The 23,698-nt window shown below is 43.6% G+C and overlaps 1 protein-coding gene across 1 annotated transcript in view; it reads right to left on the minus strand.

Annotated features, from left to right (window-relative positions):
• Positions 1 to 19,589: 19,589 nt before the first annotated feature.
• The window catches only part of nkx6-1 (NK6 homeobox 1), a 6,411-nt gene continuing 2,302 nt past the window's right edge, over positions 19,590 to 23,698 (minus strand). The window contains exon 3 of the mRNA XM_086153124.1: positions 19,590 to 19,910. Within this exon, the coding sequence (XP_086009250.1) occupies positions 19,590 to 19,910 (321 nt within the window). The remainder of the gene's footprint in view (positions 19,911 to 23,698) is intronic.

Below are 23,698 nucleotides of genomic sequence, written 5' to 3' on the forward strand. Positions count from 1 at the left end.
TGTACTCAACTCCAAGGGAGTATCTTATTATGTTCAACTTATCTTTAAGGAGCTTCTGTGATATTGTCCAGGAACTTGTACCTCTCTTGAACAAAGTTTCTCATTGTCCACCTATTTGTCCTTGTCTTAAAGGGAGAGTCTCATCATTGTTCTTGTATTTGTACTTTGATTAAAGGGAGTTCCTTGCAATTGTTCTTGTACTTCTACTCATCTTTTTGAGGACTTTTCTTACTGCTCATGTACTTGCACTCATCTTTAAAGGAGTGTCTTATCAGCGTCCTGGTACTTGTACTTTTATTTAAGGGAGTTCCTTGCAATTGTCCTTGTCCTTGTACCTAAGGGAGTTTCGAATTTGTCAGACGTCCATTTTTGGGGGGGTTTCTCAGTGTCTTCAAAAGGAGCTCCAAAGCAGGAACTCGAGCTGAGCTGCTTCCTGTGGTGAGGTGACGCCTGCCTCTAAATCCCGGCGGTGATAAATCCAAGGTGACGATGTATCCCCGCCAGGTAGGACGTGGTGCGTGTGTGACAGGGGCGCAGGGTTTGGGGGGGTTGTGTCACCGGAGACGATGCACTGTCGTGACGGCGGCGGCGGCGGCGGCGGATAAACTGCGTGACACGCTCCTCCATTCCCATAAACAAAACAGCCAATATCCACTGCTGTTTCTGGCAACCACTTTTCAGCTGCCACTCCACATCAAGACACCGCTGTTGTCAATCACCCCCCCCACACACACACCGACCGCCGCGAGATAAACGAGCCGCCGACTGTGTTTGTTTAGTCAATAACCAATGATGTCATTCATTACAGGGAGTGGGGGGCGTCTGACAGGTGGAACGCGCCATCACGCGGCGTCCATCTTTAATCCTTCGCCGCCAAAAAGGTATGCGCCTTTAGGAGGGGGGAAGAGTCCCGAGGGCCGGCGGGGAATTATTTATTCATTACAGCGGGTCCCCCCTCCATGTTGTCCTCTGTCCACCGGGAAACCCAAGCCCCGCCCCCAACCCCCTACCCCCCGCAACAAGCCCCGCCCCCTTCGGCTACCCCCATCTGTCCGTCAGGACCGGGTCAAAGGTCGCCTGCCTCCCTCTTGTCAAGTCTCCCCCGAGTCATTTCCATTTTAATGTCACACTTCCAATCTATCCCGCAGAGTGACACACACACACACACACACACACACACACACACACTCCCCTAACCTCCTCCCAGTGCTCCCAGCAGGCACACACACTCACAGAGATAACACCAGTAATCACAGGCAGGCTTTACACACACTGGTGAACACCAAACTGCCGTGAGTGTGTATGTGTGTGTGTGTGTGTGTGTGTGCTATCTGTGTTTGATCACAATGTGCTTCATTGACTTTCATTTGTAAAATGTGAAGGGCGGTAATGTGTTTGATCCCGTGTCCGTGTGCGGGATCATGGGCGGATTAAGGCCCCCGGGGGCCCCTCGCCCATCGCCGCCGCCGCTCCCCCCGGCCCCTCCCTGTGGCGAGCGGCACTAATGGCCGCCGGGGTAATTGATTATTCCGCTGTCACACACCTTTGAGGAGTCATTACACCCCAAGTGTTTGCTCGGCCCTCTGACACCCGGCGCCCCGGCAGGATATTTATTGTGTCCTGGTTCCAGCTCCGGCGGTTGAGCATGGCGGGAGGAAGCCGCAGAACCTTCTTGGAGGTGGAGGGGGTTCCACATGCCGGCAAGGGTTCTCCACTGGTTCCTTGCCATGATTCTGCCTATTTTGAGTCTCCATGTTCTCTTGTCTAGGCCACCAGACCTTCTGACTACCAGAACCACTTCCTGACAACAGACGACGTCACCAATGGACAAGGCGACCCCCGACCTTTGTGTCACCTGACTTCCAGACCCTCTGACTACCACACCTCAAAGATGACCTGACTTCTTCACTTCTTCACTTCACAACTCACCACCAGACCACAAAACTTCCTGGCTACCTCAATATCTGACTACCAGACCTCCTGCCAACCAGAGCACCGACTTCCTGACAACCAGACTTTCCAAGCCACCTGACTACCACACTTCCTGTCTACCAGACCATCTACTTCCTGACAACCAGACCACCTCACCATAAGACGACCTGACTTCCTGACTACCTCAGCACCTGACTACCGCACTTCCTGTCTACCCAACCACCTACAACCTGACTACCAGATCACAAGACAACCAGACTTCTCATCTATCAGACCACCTACTTTCTGGCAACAGACTACGTCACCACAGGACTGTGTGACTTCTTGACCTTCATACTAACCACCAGACTTCCAAAAACACCTGACAACTAGAGTTCCTGACCAAACCACCTACTTCATGACAACCAGATTACCTGACTTTGTGACTACAAGTCACCCGGACTACCTCAACACAGGACCAAATGAGTTCCTGACTACAAGACAATCAGGCTTCCTGTCTACCAAAGCACCTACTTCCTGACAACAGACTACCTCCCCGAAGGACTTCATGACTTCTAGACCTCCATACTTCCTGACCACCAGACCTCCAAAACCACATGACTAACAGACTTTCTGACTACCTCAGTACCTGACAACCACAATTGATGACTTCTGGACAACCTTGCCACCGGACTACCTGACTTCCGGACAACCAAACTTCTGGACACATTTTTGGGGACGGTCGTAGAAAGGGGAAAGCTACATTCACCTAAAAGGGCAGCTGCGGGTACATTTGACCTGCCGGTGACTTCCAACCCCAATTTTCAGTCATTTTCTCATCATCCGTTGCTCATGGTTCCCCGGTATGCTCGCAAAAAGACGACTCTCAGGACGTTCCCCATCAGCTTCCCTAATTTTTTTCCCTCCACTTCCTTTTTAAGTCGAGTTGGTCGCCGTCCTTCCGGAACCCCGCCCACCCCCTCCCACCTCACTGAACCCACACGCCGTACAACTGCCATTCCCATTGGCCGCCGCCGCGAGCATGTGTTACTACAACCCTCGCGAACAAACCCGTGTCCCTTCCAGCAGGATGCCGAGCCACTGCCGGTTCCAATGGCTGCCCCCGGCTCCCCCGCCCCACCCGCCACCTCGCCTCCCGGCTGACTGGGGATATTAATGCGCTCCAGTAACTGTTAATTTCACTTTGCAGAAGTGATTTATGGCGAGACGGCGAGGAGCGGCAGAATCTAATTGAGATCAGAATGGCTGTTTCTCTGGCGGTCACGGCTGCTCCTTCCAGATGGGCCGGCTGATTAATGCGTAATGAGCAAATAATCCATGAAATTAATAAAAAAGCTCTTCATGGAGCGCTGAATAAATACAAACAGCGCGCGACGAGTGTTTTGTCTTCTTTTTTTTTTTTTTTCTTCCCTCCGACGCGCCACTCCAAGGCGAGGGGATCAATGGAGACGGGCGGCATCATCAATCTGGGATGCGGCCGTCTGCCGGAGGAGGCTTCACACCATTAATGTCTTCATCCTCCTCCTGAGATGATGGGAAGGGGCTCTTTGGCACTACGACAGATAGGTAGCGGCGGCAGGGGGGCGGGGTCAAAGGTCGGAGGCCTCCATGGGGTATCCGTGCCCGGGGCCCCTCAGGGTTCCAAACACATGCAGGAGACCCCACATTATCCGAAAACGTGAATGACCGGGTGAATACCGGACGTCTACGCGACATGAGAAAGAGGGGGCGAAAGTTGTATGCCTTTGTTTAAATGAAAGGCCGAATGGTTGTATGTCTCAATGACGTATGAATGTATAAGGGTTCTGAGATGGACACCTCTGACTTCCGACTACTGGTACTTTGGATCTTCGGTGACTGAATTGCACTTTTTGTAAGTTGCTTTGGATAAAAGCGTCTGCCAAATGACTAATGTAATGAAAGGGTGAATGTTTTGTATCTATATGACTTGTATGTCTCTCAAGCTACTCCTTGCTGAGTGCAGGACAAGTGCTTTTGATTATGAATGAATGAATGAATGAATAACACGGCATGTTACAGTTGGTGACCAATGTCTCACCAGACATCCCGGCGATTTAAACGCATCGTTAGCGAGGATCTGAACACCATCGACGGACGGGAACAGGAAGTGGACGCCGCCTCCCCTTCTGACCTCCACGTGAGGAGCATCCCCCCCATCAGGTGTTGCCGCGTGACCGCGACCTGCATAGCTAGCTTTCCACACTTCATGCACGTTTGAGCAGCTGCAGATCGGCGGTGGGAAGATCCCACGCCCCCCCCCCCGAACGCCACGACGACCCCGATTCGGGAAATTACAGATTAAATCGGCGAGGAGCTTCCCTCGGCTTGGGAAAAGGACCGGAGTCGCCGAGATGATTCACCCTCTCATCGCCTGAACAGTGAGTGAAACAGGAAGCTGGTCTTTATATTATCTTGATTGTGCTTGGTTTCTATTTATTTAAAATTCAGTTGTTCATTCATTCATTCATCATCGGGTCGTGAGCCCATCCCTGCCCTGCTGTGATTGGACGAGAGGCAGGCCATCATATGGAGTAGCAACACAAATAAACAGTGGAGCGAAATTTTTAAAACTGGGACAAAATTGCGGGCCGACGTTGATATTTAGTGAAAAAAATCTTAAATAAAAAATGCCCCCCAAAAAAAAAAAAAATTTTTTGCTTAAACACTGAATCTGGAACAAACAAAGCTTAAAACTATACAATATATAACTTAATATTGTGCAAATGCAAAATAAAAATTCAAATTCAAAGACACATCAGTGGCATTCATTTCTTAAATAAAATGAAATAAAAATCGCATGCCTCTTTATTCGTAGCCTTCTGAATTCAATTTCTAGAGCAACCTTTTTTCACAGGCTAATCTTAAATGCAAAAAAAAATAAATAAATAAAAATAATAAACCAATTAAATACCGTATTTTCCGAACTATAAGCTATTTTCTAACTACCACTTTTGAACCCTGCGGCTTAAACAACGATGCGGCTTATCCACAGATTTTTTCTTCGCTAACAGCCACCAGGAAGTGCAAAAACAAGACAGACACAAGAGCTCGTTGCAATGAAAACTCCAGTTTTTGACACGCAAAATATTTTAAATTTAAATAAAACAGAGTCCGACAGAGAGACTGAAAAGGTTTCCAGTGGTTTCACTGCACAGCAGGAGGATCAATAAAGCCATCAATGACTTTTCTGTTTTGGTTGATCAGCCGTTTTACTGGCACCATTTGGAAACAATCAATTAGAGTATGTAAATAAACATACGGCTAATATATGCAAAAATATTTTTTTCTTAAAATTTAGCGGGTGCAGCTTATATTCCAGCGGGCTCTATTATCTGGAAAATATGTAAATAATAATATCCTTCAGTGAACGTGAAGTCCATGTTTTGGAGTAGCAACAGAAAGGTTAATTATAGCTCAGCGCTAGCATTAGCATAAAGTCGCTATGACGACTGTCAACAGAGGAAAGGACATTTATGGGTCCTGTTGTGATTTTTGCGGCAAAACACCAGCAGAGCATTCTAGGATTTGTAGTTTTAGCGGTTCATGCGACGGTTCACGAGACTAATAGTCAATTGGTGTGGCGGTTGCGGGCCAAATTTATACACCGTATTTTGCTGAATATAAGGCGCACTGCATTATAAGGCGCATTGTAAAACATATGGTATATAAATTGAAACAAAACAGTACTGCATGACTGATAGCCTTGAGTTTTCATTTGCTTCGTATGCATGTCTCTCAACAGGTGCCATTTTTGGGTAATAATATTACGGGTATTACCAAAAGTGGCGGACGTTAGCGTTTTCATTGATCATATAGAGACATACGATAATTCACCCTCTCATTCATGCAGTCGCGGGCTGTGCATTTCACATCCAGTCCTTGAGTAGAGCTCCATTTATCATCCCATACCTCAATAACTGCTTTATGGCTATAAAAACCGTCTTATTGAATCCTTGTCCTCGCTGTAACAGGCCCGCTAGCTTTAGAATTGCCTGACCTTTCTTAACGATGTCCAGCTTTTCTTGAAAAGTCTGGAAAATGGTTTTGACGATAAATTTGCAAGCACATCAATTTCTTCTCTTCCTTAAGCCATCACAGCTTGACAAATTAGCTATTATATCACCAACACTATGGCTAGTACAGTCATGGGACATGGCAATGTTGACACAGCCTTCTAGAAGGCCTCGGTGTCGCAACTCGATATCTGATTGGTTGAAGCAACACTTTCATCAACACTTTTTTGTTGCTAGTGCGCCTGCAAATCTGATTCTGCAGGCCTCCAGATAGATTTCTTGGACTTTGACCCTGTCTGGCAACATATTATGGCTGAAATGTGATCGGTTAAATGCTTCAATATGAAAATACATGTCTGGAAGCAGCACAGCCAGGTAAAAAGATATGAAAGGAACCTGACAGACAAATTTGGAATGATTTAACGAGTATTCATGAACAAAATATCATTAAAATAAGTCTGTGGTTGAGATATTTTTTCAGGCCAGCAGAGAAGGCCTTGCAGGCCCTGCTGGCCCACCACTGGAGTCGTGTCATATAAAGACAACCAACCATTCACATCTAATTTCTGAACCCGCATCCATTCACCCTCTCATCCACAAATCCAGAAAAATCCATAATGGCGGCCAGCTAAACAGCGGCCACCGTCTCGTGAAAAGCCGGGGAAAATGGGAATCACAAGCGCGGTAATTAGTTTACCCGGCGTAATTGCATCGGCGGCGTGGGACACTCGGCCGCCGCTTCCGTTAAAAAAAAAAAAAAAAACTAATCAAAAGGTGTGAAATGTTTATTCATTCATTCATTATTCATCAATCTTCGCCACGGCGCTGCCTCGGCTGTTTTTTATTTTTTATTTTTATTTTATTTTTTTTTTTCATTTAACGTCTTCGCATAGCGAGGGGAAAGCCACTCGGATTAACCCAGGGGTCCCTGAACGCAGCACGGCCCCATTCCGGCTGCAGTCGTGCTTTTGAGATTAAAAACGTTTGATTCAGTAAATTAATTTTACTTTTTTTTTTTTTTTTTTAATTCAATTTTTTATTTAATTTTTCAAATGTCCTTTTTTTCAGATTTCAAAATAAGAACACGCTTATCCACGGTGTGATCGGAGATAATCCGGATTAAGTCAAAACAATTCTTAAACAAAATAATTTGGATGAAGATAAATAATTCTGAGACAAAACAATCTGAGTTAAGATAAATTTCCACATTTAGAAAAAAAATTCACATTAAAATAGAATAATCCTGATAAAGACAAAACAATCCTGTTCAATATGAAATAATCCTGACTGAAACAAAATCATTCTAAATTAGACAAAATAATTCTGATTAAGACAAAATAATCCTGATTAAGATAAAATCATCCTGATAAAAATAATACATTTTAAGATAAAATAAGCCATATTTAGACAACATAATCCCCATTAAAACAAAATAATCCAGATTTAGACAAAATAATCCTGATTAAGATAAAATCATTCTGATAAGGAAAAATAATCACTTTTAAGATACAATAATCCAGATTTAGGCAAAATTATTCAGATGAAGACAAAATAATTCTAAATTAGACAAAATAATCATGATTAAGACAAAATAATCCTAATTAAAACAAAATAATCCTGATTAAGACATGATCACCCTGATTAAGATAATGTCATCCTGATAAAGAAAAAAATAATACATTTTAAGATAAAATAGGCCATATTTAGACAACATAATCCCCATTAAAATAAAACAAAATAATCCAGATTTAGACAAAATGATCCTGATTAAGATCAAATCATTCTGATAAGGAAAAAATAATCAATTTAAGATACAATAATCCAGATTTAGGCAAAATTATTCAGATGAAGACAAAATAATTCTTATTAAAACCAAATAATCCGGATTAAGACAAAAGTCTGACTTAAATAAAGTAAGATCTGAGGCCCTTCAAAAGGCAGAGGGACCCTATCAATATAGGAGCCCGAACTGCTGCATTTCGGCAGTGTGTCCCAGACGCACACACACACACACACACACACACACACACTCAAAGAGGCCCATTGTAATCCTTTAAAAAGGCGGAAAAACACAGATTAGTGACAATTAGCCGCGCCGCGGAGCTAAAGGAAACCCTACACTCCCAGCATGCACCTCTGTGAACACACACACACACACACACACACACACACACACACACACACACACACACACACACACACACACACTTTCCATCAAGGTGTTTGTAAGGCTTCATGTGAATGAATGGATGAAAATCTATGTTTATAAATGAGAGGGTGAATGTTGTATGTCTCTACATAGGACGTTCATATGAATGGATGAATGTCTATAGGATGTGTAAATATAGTATATATATATATAACATGAGTGTGGGTGAATATTTTTCTCGTGTAAATGAAAGGGTGAATTTCTGCATCTGCTTGACTTTTGAATGAGAGGGTGAATGTTTATCTCTTACCGTGATGTTTGAATGAAAGGGTAAATATTATGTCTTTATATGATGTTTAAATGACAGGATAAATGGATGAATGTGTCTTAATATGGCGTGTGAATGGTTGCACGTCTCTATACGTGTCCCTGTGATTGGTCCGGAGTAAGCCCCGCCTCCAGCCCCGACGACCACCGTGACTCATCTCTTATGAACGAGTGAATCCAAATCCAAATTCACACACACACACACACACACACACGGCCCTTGGGTGACATCACTAAAGAGGCATTCACGACTGGTTGCTACATTGTGGAACAAACGGCGAGCGCGGCCTGGGGCAACGCCACCGCCGCCAGCCCGCTACCGTGGTTACGCCATCTCCCGGGAGGCGGGGCCATCAATCACCCCCTCACATAGACACACACACACACACACACCTTCAAAGTATTTCACAGGGAAAAAGGAACAACCGGTTTATTTGGATTTCGACCCAGACGGTTGGTGATATTTCCACGCCTTTGACCACATCTGCCCCGGGGTTGTTTTCACAACGGGGGGTGAGAGGGTGAGGGGGGGGTAACCATCCCCCCCCCCCCTTTTTGGGAAATCTATTTTTAGAAACCATCTGGGAGCAGCGCCGCTCGGAGCCCACCCACCGCCCCCTCGGTTAGCGTTAGCTATTAAAGATGGATTATTTACTGGTTAGCGTAGCGGTTAGCGAAGCTGTTAGCACGGCGAGAAGGTGAATGAAAGGGTGAACGGCCTCTCATCCAATCACAGCTGGGATAGGCTCCAGCCCCCCCCCCCCCCCCCCCCCCACACACACACACACACACTCACACACACAAGATATGAATGAATGAAATAATAAATTTAATTCCCACTACCATTCAGGGCATCACATCCACTTACAACAGAAGCACAAAACAGGCCTGGTAAACAAGTACAGGCACACACACACACACACACACACACACACACACACTGGAGTCCAATCAATTGTTAATACATTTTAAGTGCCAGAAAAATCTAATAAAAATAAGTACCTGGAGACGGGACCTGATTAAATTAAAATAATTTAATGGCGAACAAAGCGAGCTGCCGTGATTTAATGCCGCACATCATTGGAAGCGGCTTAATGAACGTTTTACCGTATTTGCTCACGACAGGAAATTGGTTACTTTGGAAGCGATTTATTATGAATAATAAATTATTATTGAAATATTTTTCTCCCAAAATAAAAAATATTACACTCTAAAACAAATCGCTTTTATTTCATTCGCAAATATAAACACCACCGGTGAATACATAGCACTTCTGGTCATGTGACATGGATGGACCGGTTCAAATTAATGCTGCGGGGGGGGGATGGGATGGGTCGCCCCTCAAGTGACACCAGAGCTTTTATTTCGTATATACTTATTATTATTATTATTATCCATAATTTATTCCAGTAATTGATACTGGAATGAGCTGCGTATGAGTATTGATCGATTAATCAATCAATACCGCCAGGTCAATACCCCTCCCCCCCCCCATCCGGAGTGGGGAGATGGTTCGAACCGTTTAAAAATGGCGGCACTCAGGAAGTACTCACCTGCCTCGTTATTTTTGTTTGTTTTTTTTTTTAATACAAATTCTTATTAAACACAAATAGTATAAACAGATATACATACGTGCAAACAAACAAGGCAAAGCAGAATCAAAGTAAAACAAATAAATTAAATGAATAAATAAATGGCAAGGGGAATATAATATACACTGCTCAAAAAACATAAAGGGAACACCGAAATAACAAATCCTAGACCTGAATCAATGAAATATTCTTATTAAATACTTTGTTCTTGACATAGTTGACAACAAAATCGAACAAAAATTATCAATGGAAATCAATTGAGTGTAACCAATGGAGTTCACGTTCAAAACAAAAAGGGGTAAACACACTACAGGCTGATCCGACGCTGATGTAATGTCCATAAAACAAGTCAAAATGAATCAGTGTTGCTTCCAAAGTGGACAAAAGTGGGATTGACTTGGAGTTACATTGTGTTGTTTAAGTGTTCCCTTTATTATTTTGAGCAGTATATATTTTACTTGGTGGTTCAGAAGGAATATCAGTCATAGAACTGTATATGTTTTCGTTTTTTTTCACTCACCCGCTTAGTTCTTCGTTGTTCTCCAGTCAGAAGGTTCACTGAGGACTCCCAACCGTCTGCAGGTGTGACCATTAGGATGTCATGATTGGCAGCCGACAAGCCCCGCCCCTCACCCGTCGACATCCGCGATAGGCTCCGCCCCCTCCCCTGCTCCTTGAGACTTCCAGATATTTTGATTTCCCTACCGCCGCCTCCACCCGGCGTCGAACCCTGGTCGAACCCGACGCGAGTCCCCCGTTTATGATTTGCTAAGTGTCTCCTCCGTCGCTAAGGCGAGCGGGCGCCGTAATCACTTACCGCCATTAAAGTGGACGCCGCCGCCGCCATTAACACCCCCTCCGCCACCCCTTCTCATAGCCGGGTACTCGGGTATCGACGGAACTGTCGGGATAACATGTGACTCCGGCGTGAGTGCGGGCCCGCGGCGGCGGGAGCGTGAACTCGCCGCGCCCGCCGCTAATATCCAAAATGCTTTTTATGACCTACTTATGAAGTCAACCTCGGGGAACGTATTGATTCGCGCCGCCCGGTCACATGCCAACCCCCCAACTTTTAAGCCCCCCCCCCCCCTTGTGACCCCACCGCTATTCCCTTCAGGGTCAGAGGTCATGGGTCGCCCGCCCACCCAAGGTCACCCCGTGTTAGCATCGCAGCGGGGCTAATTCAATCGCCGCGCCACACAGCATCCCCCTTCCCTTTTCCTTTAAACGGCACTTGATGTTTCCGAGCGGCGGTGCGAGAGGGGAGCCAATCAGATTAGAGTCTGATTTAACTGCCAAAGTGTTTTCTCTCTAGTATTTAATCGATAGCTGCGGGGCCGTAACGCCGGGCGGCGGGGTGGGGGGGCGGCCATCTCCATAATCGATGAGCAGAGGTTTCCAAGTTCAGAGGGTCACTGTGAGCTTCCTCCCGCCTCATCTTTCATGGAGTTATTTATTGTCAGGGTGTCCGTCAGCCGAGGGGGGCGGGGTCACGTCTGGGGCGTCTGGAAGGGTGGTGGGGGGTGGAACCCACTCCCCACCCAGCCATCAGGCGTCTTGTTTACATCCCAGACCAAGATGGCCGACCCAGAACGTCTATGCATGTACGGCATATATGGTCACCCAGAGTAAAACATGTATGCATGTATGGTCAACCAAAGCAGAACGTGTATGAGCGTATTGCCCAGAGCAGAACATGCATGTATTTATGGCGACCTGGAAAAGAATATGTAAACATGTATGTGGTCGCCCAGAGTAAAACATGTAAGCATGTATGGGCACCTGGAGCAGAACATGTATGCATGTATGGGCACCTGGAGCAGAACATGTATACATTTATGACTGCCCAGGGCAGAAGACACATACATATATGGTCGCCCAGACCAGAACATGTATGTATGCATGGCCTCCTGGAGCAGGACATGTATGCATTAATGGCTGCACGGCTGCCTGAAGATGTATGCATATATGGTCGCCCCGAGCAAAATATGTATGCATTTATGGTGGCCTGGAGTAGAACACGTATACAGTCAAGGCCACCCGTAGTAGAGGAAGTATACATATGTGGTTGCCCAGACCAGAACATGTATGCGTGTATTGCCCAGAGCACAACATATATGCAGGTATGGCTGCCTGGTGCAGAATATGTATGCATGTATGGCCGCCCAGAGCAGAACATGTATGCATGTAAGGTCTGGTAGTGAGGTGGAGTGTGAATCTTGGTGTGATCCAGTGTGTTGAGCCATGTGGCCAGGGCACGTTTTCGGTATGCTTTTAATTTGACGCTGGCATCGTTGATTCATTCGTTCATTTCTTCTCAGGAGTGCTGGTGATTGTCTTCTGATGCCCGGGGCGGTCAAAGCCAGGGCTCATCTGCCGCCTGCCAATAAAAACCAAGAAGGCGTTTAAGCCGGGGTGGCGCAGCGGTCGGTCGATAACGCAAACAGGCGGGTCGTGGCAGGTCGAAGCGGGTCGAGCCGGCGGCCGGTGCTGCAAACAAGGTCGCTCGGGGAATCCCTGCAGGAGCCTAAGCACAAACAAACCTCATGGTCGGGACGCCAGCGGCCAGGAAGAGCCTTCAAGGTTCGCCAGCCATCAAACATGCGTTCGACATCATCATGAGAAGAAGAAAAAGAAGAGGAAGGTGAAGGACACCCGGTCCTCTTGTCACTCCTTGTCCATTCTGGCCGGGATAACCATGTGGCGTTAATGGACCGTTTGGGTCGTTTAGGGGTCCTTTCTTGTCTTGGACTGTTCCCGTTCCCTGTTCTTGCCGTGTGAGTGACAGGGTTCATACTTGTATGTTTCTATATGGCCCGTGAATGGAAGGATCAGTAGTTGTATGCTTCATGTGTCCGAGAGAGTGCATGGTTGTACGCCTTCATATGTGGCTCTGTGACAGGTCCTGGGTGAACCCCACCTCTCGCCCAATCACAGCTTGGCTCTACCCCCGTGACCCTGACAGCAGGATAATGAATGAATGAATTTGCAAACAGACACACATGCTCCATCAATGTATTTATTACAGTGTTATTACGAGCAAAGGCAGTAAATGAAGGGATGAATTTGGGGGTGTTAGCATGTTATCTGCATAAATGGCTCTCGGGGAGGGGCTGCTGTCCGGCGTGAGGCAGCCGTCAGCCCGCGAACAAGCCGCCACCATTTCATTAGCGCCATTTATTACCCTTTTGTGAGTTTATGACACATGTATAATCATGACTGTGATTCGCCATCAATCCCCGAGCGTTTGCACCCGCACGACCTCGCCACTTTAGCTGTTGGTTTGGATTGTGTCGGTGAAAATGGCGGGGGGCATTACGGTGCCCGTTCAGGGGAAACATATGGCCGGCGCCGCTTCTTTTATTGGTCCTGAGTCAGAGCAGACCCGGGCTCCCACGCGTTTTAATAAAAAAAAAAAAAAGGAAAGGTGGCGGCGGCAGCGGCGGCTCGCTAATGGGCCTGACACCCGCCCATTTGCATAGAGATGAATTACGGCGGGCGCCTTGACGTGACTTTTAAAATATGATTGAGGAGGTTATTATTGCTGCGCTACGATCGCGGCTAACAGGTTATTCTAGCGGGCTAGTGCTAATAACATCCACAACAAAGGCCTCGGGTGACAGGGGGCAGCGTTTCATTGCCGGAGGCGACTGGAGGTGCTCATTTTGTCATTACTCCGCCCGGCTGGGACGCCGATGCCGCCGCCGCCGCCCCCACCCGCCCCTCCCCGGCAGGCAGCATCCTCCAGAAAGCCGCCCCAGGGATTCACCGTACCACTTTGTCTGGATCAAGAGCCCGAAGCTGCCGGGACAGAGAGCCGGGAAAATGAAGGGAAGATCGAAGACGAAGATCACGAAAAGAAGAACCAGGTAGACGAAGAGTCGGGTAGATGGACACCAAGAAGATAGAGAGCCGGGAAGATGAGCTGGGAGGACAAAAGAGGAAGGAAGATGAAGGCTGGAAATACGAAGAAGACAAAAGGAAGGCCGGGAAGACAAAGATCACGTAGAGAAGAGTCGGGAAGATGAAGAGCTGGGAGGACAAAAGAGGCAGGAAGATCAAGTCGGAAATACGAAGAAGCCGGAAAGGAAAGACGGAAAGACAAAGGGGCAGGAAGCTGAAGAAGGCAAAAGGAAGAGCTGGGAAGTCGAAGAGTCGGGTAGAAGGATACCAGGAGGACGAACGGCTGGAAATACGAAGAAGGCAAAAGAAGAGCCGGGAAGTACAAGAAGACAAAAAGAAGAGTTGGGAAGACGAAGAAGCAGGAAGATGAAGGGTTGGAAACACGAAGAACAGCTGGGAAGACCAAAATTTGGGAAAATGGACAACCAGAAGGACAAAGAGCTGGGAAGATGAAGACGACAAAAAGAAGGGAAGATGAAGATGAAAAGTTTACGAGGAAGACGAAGAGCCAAAAGGTGAAGACGAAGGGGTCCAGAAGAATTTCCACTTAAGCACATGCTCCTCGAAGAACAGCCCTGAGAGCAAACACAAGCATTTGTGGAGACTAATGGGCATGCACACCTCTAAGCACCACCTGCTAGCACCGCTACCTGCTAGCACCATCTGTTAGCGCCAATACCTCGGAGCACCAGCACCATCATTCAGCGCTACTACCTGTGAGCACCACCGGTTAGTGCTGATACGACTTAGCACCACCTGTTAGCACAACCTGTTCCGGCTGTTGACGCTGATACCTCTTAGCACCATCTACAAGCACCACCTTTGAGTGCCGATACCTCTTAGCACCACCCGTTTGCACCACCTTTCAGTGAAGATTCTTCTAAGCACCACCTCGTAGCACAACCTCTTGGCACCCCTACCTCTAAGCACCCCCTGTTAGCACCACTTTGTAGTGCTGATACATCTTAGAACCACCTCTTAATACCACCTTTTAGCACCTACCACCTCTTAGCACCACCTGTAAGTACCATCTTTTGGCACCCATACCGCTTAGCATCACCTGTTAGCACCACATCTCAGTGCTGCACCCGCTTCACACAACATGTTGGCACCACCTCTTACATCCGCTACCTCTCCGCATCACTTGTTAGTGCTGATACATCTTAGCAGCAAATGGTAGCACCACCCATAAATATCTCTACCTTTAAGCACCACCTCTAAATACCACCTTTTAGCACCCATACCACTTAGCACCCCCTGTTAGCATCACATCTTAGTGCTGCTCCCTCTTCGCACCAGAGGATGGCACCACCTCTTAACACCACTACCTCTTAGCACAACCTGTTAGCACCTCCACCTCTTAGCACCTCCTGTTAATACTTATACATCTTAGTAGCAACTGTTAGCACCACCCGTTAGCGCTTCTACCTCTTAGCACCACTTCTAAGTACCACCTTTATCGCCCATACCGCATAGCACCACCTGTTAGCACCACATCTTAGTGGTGCTCCCTCTTCGCACCAGAGGTTGGCACCACCTCTTAACACCACTACCTCTTAGCACAACCTGTTAGCACCTCCACCTCTTAGCACCTCCTGTTAATACTTATACATCTTAGTAGCAACTCTTAGCACCACCCGTTAGCGCTTCTACCTCTTAGCACCACCTCTAAGTACCACCTTTATCGCCCATACCGCTTAGCACCACCTGTTAGCACCACATCTTAGTGCTGCACCCGCTTCACACAACATGTTGGCACCACCTCTTACCTCTCCGCATCACCTGTTAGCGCTTCTACCTCTGAGCACCACCTGTTAGCACTGCCACCTGTTAGCGTCACCACCTGTTAGCGCTAACCTCCCCCCATGTGGGATTGACACGGGTCCCCCTTTGTGCCCGGGACTTGTCGAACAGCAGATTAGCTCTGCTCCTTATCTGGCGGCGGTGCCTGGGGGCCGCCAGATAAGGAGCGCCGCTCTTCGCGCTCCGAGGCAGCGGCCATTGTGACGATCCACGATAACCTTAATGACTCTGCCGGTGGCGAAGGGGGGGTTTTGGGGGTGAGGAGGCAGGTACCTCCCCACTCCTCCTCACCTGTCAATCACCAGCTCTTTACTCCACCTAATCTCTTTTGATGATGTCGCCGCTACTGCCGGCAGCTCCGAACAGGAAGTGGAGGATAATCCCTCGCCGGCGAGGGGGAACCCGCCGCGATCTCACCCTGGCCGGCTGACCTTTGACCCCCACCCCAGCGTTTAAGAGAAAAAATGGGAGGGGGGGGGGGGGTTGTCGTGGCAACGCCTTCCGCCGCCACTAGCGCTAAGTGGTAGCGTGTTAACCTGCCGCTCGGTTCAAACGTGATGTCAGGCTCGGTTTGCTAACCGGAGATGGAGGCCTCTAGGGGAGTGGGGGGGGGGGGGGTTGCCATAGCAACACACACCCCCCTTTCCTCCTCTTCTTCCTCTTCGTTAATCAATCCGTTAAAAAAAAAAAAAAAAAAAAAATTACATACCGGCGTCCGCCGGCTTCGTGACGACGATTCTCCGCCGACACTTCCGACGCTGTAGAGGTCAAAGGTCAGATGGTCTATCGGGGTACCCACCCACCCGGTGTGGAAATCCAAGATGGCGGCACACTAATTTATAACTGTGTAATAACGCCGTAATAACAAGAATCTACCTCTAACTGTGGGTCGGCCTGATGGAGATGATGATGATGAAGGTGGCGGGAAAAATGGCGACGTTTATGTCCGGGAAGAAGATGGCGGGAAGGATCGTCTCGCTAACGATGGCGGGAGCGTATGATAACAAATGACGACGAGGACGTCGGCGATGGTGAAGATGTCGGAATCTGGCCCATCACATCCCGGCGTCGCCGTCCGTTTGATCCGGCGCGGTGGGAAAAAGAATCCTTTTGATCCCGGCGGATCAAAGAGCGGCGGGCGCAGCGTCGTCCTTTGTGGTTGCACTTGGAAGCACTTTGAAGCCATCGTGACCGCGCAGATTCACTACGCCGATGTCAAAATACCCTCTGCGTGTGTGTGTGCATATGCGTGTGTGTGTGTGTGTGTCTGTGTGTGTGACTCCAAAATAAAAACAAGCCTTTTTTTCAGATGGAACAGAAAAACACATCAAAGAATCCTTTGATGTCTCTTTAGATATTCCCTGAAAGCTTTTTTTTTTTTTTTTTGGTTGTTTTTTTTTTTTTTTTTTGATCATTTACGTTATTATTTTATTACGTTCATATCACGATTTTTTTAAAAGATTACGGTGGTTCTTTATTTTGCCATGTTTGTGTTTTTTATTTTTTATTTAGATTTTTTTTAATTTCGTTAAATCCCTGTGTGTTTTCCCCGCGACCCGATTCCAGGGGTCGTGACCCCTCTCCCTCCCCGGAGACAGGGAGGGGTCCGGTTACCGTGACGATACGGGATGATTATCTCATCACATGGCAGAGAGGCAGCGGCGAGATGGTTATCGGCAGGGGGGGAAACAAAAAGACGGGAATTTCTCTCGCTTTTTTTTTTTCGTTTCCATCACAAACCCTCGGGAGGGAAAAAAAAGGGAAAATGATTTGGGTTTTTTTCTCAATAAATAATCCTGGAATTAAATCCTGGATTGATATTTATTAACAATTAATCTGATTAGAAACACTTTCAGCGCGAGGGAAATTTAAAGAAAAATTAAAAATAAAAAAAAAATCCGTCAGAAAATGCCGCAGTTGCACCCCGATAATAACTGTTTCCACGGTAATAATAGTGTATAATGTCCCAATGTTGTAATAATCAGGAGACAATTATAATAATTAGTATTCGATTATGTCAGGGGTGAAAACAACATGAAAACAATTTTTAAACTCATGATCTTAATTAGACGGTTTTTTTTTCCCGGGGTAATAACATCATAATTAGCATCACAATGTTGAAATAACCCATTATAATTATAATTAGTTTCTGATTTTGTCAAGCGTGAAAACAATTCAACTGATGTATTTTTTTTAAAAAGCGTGATAAAATAATTAGTACGTCATTCAGGTTGCTCAAATCAAGTGTAATTACAATGTAATTAACATCATAATGTCGTAATAACCATGTCATTAATTAGCATAATGCTAGAATCAGTGATAATAATGATTATTAACATCTCTTTTTAATAATCAATGATTGTGATAATAAGTGTCTGATCATTTCAGTGTAATTAACATGAACAAAATCAACAATGACAATTAGTGTCTGTTATGTAAACAACTCAATATTTAAATAGTAATTATTATTAACCTCTTTTTTCAGGGGGAGGGGGATCAATGTACTTAACATGTTTTATTTTAATAATCAAAATAGTAATTAGTATCTGATAATGTCAGGGGTGATAACAATGTTATTAACTTCACATAATTAATAATCAATGATGATGATGATTAGGATCTGATTACTTGGGGCGTGGAAGAAAATACATATCATTAATGCATTTTGATCATAAATTATCTTTATAAATACGATCTTGTTTGTTCCCTTGTAATTACAGTGTAATTATCACCATCTAATTACTAATCAGTGATAATGATTAGCATCTCAATTTTTTTCATCCGCTGTAATAACAATATAATTAACACCACATAATTAAAAATCAATTATAGTGTTTAGCATCTTTTTGTTTTAGCGCGGGGCGGAAACAATATATCGAACATACTTGGAAGACTAACGAAAAATTGGCATCTCGTTAAATAGCAGCATCATCTACATCACACTATTAATAATCAATGATTAAAAATTTGTATGTGATCATTTAAAAATGTGAACAAAATGAAAGGTTAAGAGAACTAATGATAATTACAATGTAATAAACAACCAAATCTGGGTCCGCGTGTAATAACAGCGTAATTAGCTTCATATAATTAATAACCAATGATAGAATTACCATCTCAATTTATTTCCAGGTGTAATAACAATGTAATTTATCGGGGCATATTAAATAAGTTGTTAAAATAATTAGATTTTGTCCCAGGTGTGACGTCATTAGCGTCGCGTTTTAACGACGATAAAAATGAAACACGATTTTAAAACCGTCCTCTTTCATGTCGCGCGCCCTCGGCCCTTTTTTATTTTTATTTTTTGTAATTTTTTTTTTTTTTTTTAATAAATAAATTAATTAATCAACAGCAAGCGGCGGCTTGAAAAAGAAGAAAAAAAAGAAGTTGGGTTTTTTTCTTTTTCGTTTTGTTTTTTTAGAGATTTTATTCCAAAAAAAAAAAAAAAAAAAGAAGCGAAAATAAATATTATCGATCAGCGATCGTATCAATAATGATAATAAATGGATCGGACGCGTTCAGGCAGAAACACGGGGCTCTTTTTCTCTCTTTCGTTCTGTCCTTTTTCTTTTTCTTTTTTTTTTTTATTCACTCGTTCAAAAGCGCGGGAAGACGAGAGGAAGAGGCGGAAGTCTCTGTACAAAAAAAAAAAATAAAATAAAATAAAAATTAAAAGAATTAAAAAAAAAAAAAAAAAAAAAAACACCACTTCCGGTTTTCTTCATCTTCTTCTTTTACACATAAATTATTCACAGCGTGGAGGAGGCGAGGGTGTGTGTGTGTGTGGGGGGGGGGGGGAGTGGGGGGGATCGAAGGTGTATTTACATCGGTGACGTCACCCGTCCATCAGGCGCTGTCGTGCTCGTGCGCGTGCACGAGCAGCGCAGACGTGCACAGGCCCGCCGCGGCCTTGTGCCTGCTGAGGAGCAACGCCAGCTTCTCGTCATCGGAGTTGGGGTCCAGCGGCTTGTTGTAGTCCTCGTCCTCGTCGTCCTCCGCGTCCGCGTCCGCGTCCCCGTCCGCGTCCGCGTCCGCGTCCGCGTCCGCGTCCGCGTCGGACGCGCCGCCCTTCAGCCGCTCGGCGTCCGAGTCCTGCTTCTTCTTGGCGGACGCCATCTCCGCGGCGTGTTTCTTGCGCCACTTGGTGCGGCGGTTCTGGAACCACACCTGCACGACGTGCACGCGCAAACACACACCCACACACACACACACACACATGCACAGATGTTCAGAGTGGCGCGACGTCTGCAGCTTTTGCTGCATCGCTCAAGAATATGCAATAATGCACAATAAATATGTTTTAAATCAGCTGCGGGGAAAAAAAAAAAATTAAAATTTACATTTATAGAATTAAATAATGATGTAAGTGTTGAAATATGTGTACATTTTAATTCTGAACACATTTGTATTGAAATGAAAACGTGTATAGTTTTTATATATTTCAGTATGACATGGATATATAGGTGGAAATTTAAATATGTGTGTATAAAAACATATATATTCAGAATTAAATCTGTATATCAATACACGAATAAGACGATATATATATATACATATATGGGATGAGAAGTATTTATGTGATATATGGATATATAAATATCCTTAAAGAAAACGAGGCCTATGCAAGTGTTTATATACAGAAAGAGGTGGATATATATGCATAAAAAGAGAGATGTATATACGAATATGTGTATATATAAATATGTGTAGATGTAAATATGTGTGTGTGCACTTTTATCAAGAGTCGGATGGAAAGTCGTGATTATTTAATGATATATATCAGTGTTTTTATACATAAACGCAAATTTGATGGATGATTAAAACTATATATGCAGAATAGATGCATTTATATATGCCATGAAATGGATATATATATATATAGTTGTCAGTAGTCAGATAGATATATAATTAGAGAAATGGGGTGCATATAAAATATTTTTAAATAAAATGGAATACATGTATAAAGTTGTAAAGGAGGTGGTTGTATAAATTTATATTTTCTGAGAGGAATTTATATTATATAAACAGAGTGAGATGGCTTTATCAAAGATGAAATGGATGTATAAATGTAGTAGAGTGAGGTAATGATGAATATATAAAATAAAATATATTATAATATTAAGTTTTTGCAATTTGATTCATTCATTTATTTATTCTCTAAAAATGGAGGAAAAAAATCCTGGAAAGCTCCAGGAGAAAAATCAATCCATCCTTGAAAGTCATAGAATTTCTTACATTTAACAAAATAAAAGCCTCCCTTTTTTTATTTGAATTTTAAACTTGTTTTATATAAAAAAAACTTTATTAGTAACACACACACACTTCTCTTTATACCTATATATCATTATTTGCTGGGAAACACACACAAACACACTTAGCGACGAGCATGCATGTGTGTGTGTGTGTGTGTGTGTGTGTGTGCGCTCTATTTTAAAAATCCAGATACAGAAAAAAAAAGAAAAAAAAGACTCTCTTGGCCTTTGAAGCTGTTTTGTCAAAAAACACAATTTCAATTCATTCCACTAATTATTTTTTTCATTTAAATTAATGTCCCTAAAAAGTCTATTTAAAAAAAAAAAAAAAAAAAAAATCATTTTATTTAAATTAATTTCACTAAAATATCCAGTGAAAGAAAAATATTTCCTTTTTTTTTTTTTTACTCCTTTATTTTGCGATTCATTTCCTGGCTTTTCCAGATGCATGTATTTGTCCTCAAATGTCGTCGGGGCCCCCGAGGGCCCGCCATGTCACGACCACTTCCTGGAAATCACAGAGGCGACGCCGTGTCACTTCCTGTCGCCTCGAGAGCCGAATAAAGGTTTTTTTTCGGGGGGGAGCCCTCAGGGGTCAGAGGTCGCAGGGTCTTTTTGTTTTTCTTTTTTTTTTTATTCTTTCAACGCCGTCTCAACCGGAGGGGTCGCGGGGGTCGCCGGCGGCCCCCCGAGTTTTCCTCCTATATTTAACGAAATAAAAAAAAACTCCAGCTTTTTATCTCTTATTTAATTTATTTGATTAAATATTTTGGATTGTTTTATTTATTTAAAATAAAAGCTTTTATTCCGACGTGCCGGCGGATGGATAGAATCGGGAGGGATGGAGGGAGGTGAACCTTCAAAATAAAAGCTGGTATTTAAATCCTTTTATTCCGATCGAGTGGATTAAATTAAATCCTTTTTCCGGACGGATGGATGGGGAGGGGGGGGCTGTCGCCACGGCAACCTGCTGGATGGGGCAAGCGGTTTGACATCGGCAGCGGTTAAACAATAAAACAGAAATAGTGATAACTACACATATATGTAAATTAATTAATGAACAACAATAACAATAATAAAGATTTTCACCTCTTAATATAAATCAATTTTTTTTTTCAATATTGTATTTTTTTTTTCTGGATACATGTTTTGTTTTTTGTTTTTTTTTGTTTAATTTGGAATTTAACACCGTTTTATTTCCTTTATTGCGTTCGCGGTCCCGTCGCCGTTCGTTCCTTTCACCGACGCGCACGGTTTCCGACGCGCACGGATTTATTCTAACCGGGAAATTGACTGTCGCGATTGTATTTATTATAACAAGAACGACATTGAATTATAATCGACATCGTAATAACAATTAAAATGTGATTTCCCGCGCGGGAAGCGATCGATTATTGACGGCGGAGGATAAAACGAACGAACGGACCGGTTTTTATTTATTCCTTTTTTTTAAATAAATGATCCGTCATCACATAATCCATCGATCCGATAATAATAAATCAAAAAAATCGCGTTACAATTATTATTAATGATATTATTATTATTCTCCGGATGCAAAGCCGCGGCGTTTCTTTCCGGTTAAAAAAATAAAAACGGGAATCGGCGGGATTTCGGCGGCGAACGAGATTTTACGCTTTTTCGTTTAAAACACGGCGATAACGACAATTATAAATTATAATTATAATAATGATAACAAAAAAGAAGGAAGGAGATAAAGGCAAGCGGCGGGAGAGGGAAAATAAAAAACGAAAAAAAAACAAATAGAAGTCGGTCCGTTAATAAAGTTGATTTATTCCAACGAGCCTCTCGGAAATTAATGATCACTAATCGATATTTAATTATGGATCGCGTTTCCCGCGCCATTAGAAGCGTGTGCTTTGGTTTCACCTGCTGATTTAAAAATAAAATAAATTGTAATTGATTGTTTCTTTTCTTTATCATGAAGACGGGAGGAAAATGGAAATATGTCCGGTTAGTTTTTTTTGTCTTTAATTGAGATGAACGGATTATTTTTTAAATAAAAATATATATATATATATTAAAAAAAAGTTTTTTTTAATTGAAATTAGTGGATGAAATCCAAATGTTTGGTTGAAAAAATAAAAAGGTTTTTCATGGAAATAAGAGCATGAATGAATGAATGAATGAATGAATGAATGAAAAGGTGAATTGATAAAAATCGAAATATGTTGTTTTGAAATGTTTTTTGATTTAAATTAGAGGATGGACGGATGAAATCAATTGAAATATGTTAAGTAAAATCATTTTTTAATGGAAGGGAGGGCATGTATGAATGAATGAGTGAATAGATGAACGGATTAAATGATAATATAATTTTAAAAAGGTGTTTTTAAAATTATATTAGAGGGAAGGGGGTGAACGGGTGAAATCCAAATGTTTAGGAAAAGTATTTTTATAGAAATGAGAGGGTGAATGAATGAATGAATTAATGTGAACAGATTTTTTTAAAGTTGCTTTTTTATTAAAGTTAGCACATGAATGAAGTGGTGAACGGGTAAAACTAAAATTTATTGTCTAAGATTTCTTTTATTTAGAGAGAAGAGGGTGAATGGATGAACTCGAAATCCTTTTTTCTTTTTTTGAACTTTTTAAAATTTCTATAAGAATGAAGCGATGGCTGAAACGGAAATGTGTTTTCAAAAACTTTTTTTGTTAATTTATATTTGAAAGAACAGGGTGAAA

Source organism: Fistularia commersonii, chromosome 9 (genome assembly GCF_037954325.1).
Source record: "Fistularia commersonii isolate RoL2024-O1a breed Wild chromosome 9, RoL_Fcom_v1.0, whole genome shotgun sequence".
In the NCBI taxonomy this organism is placed as follows: Eukaryota; Metazoa; Chordata; class Actinopteri; order Syngnathiformes; family Fistulariidae; genus Fistularia; species Fistularia commersonii.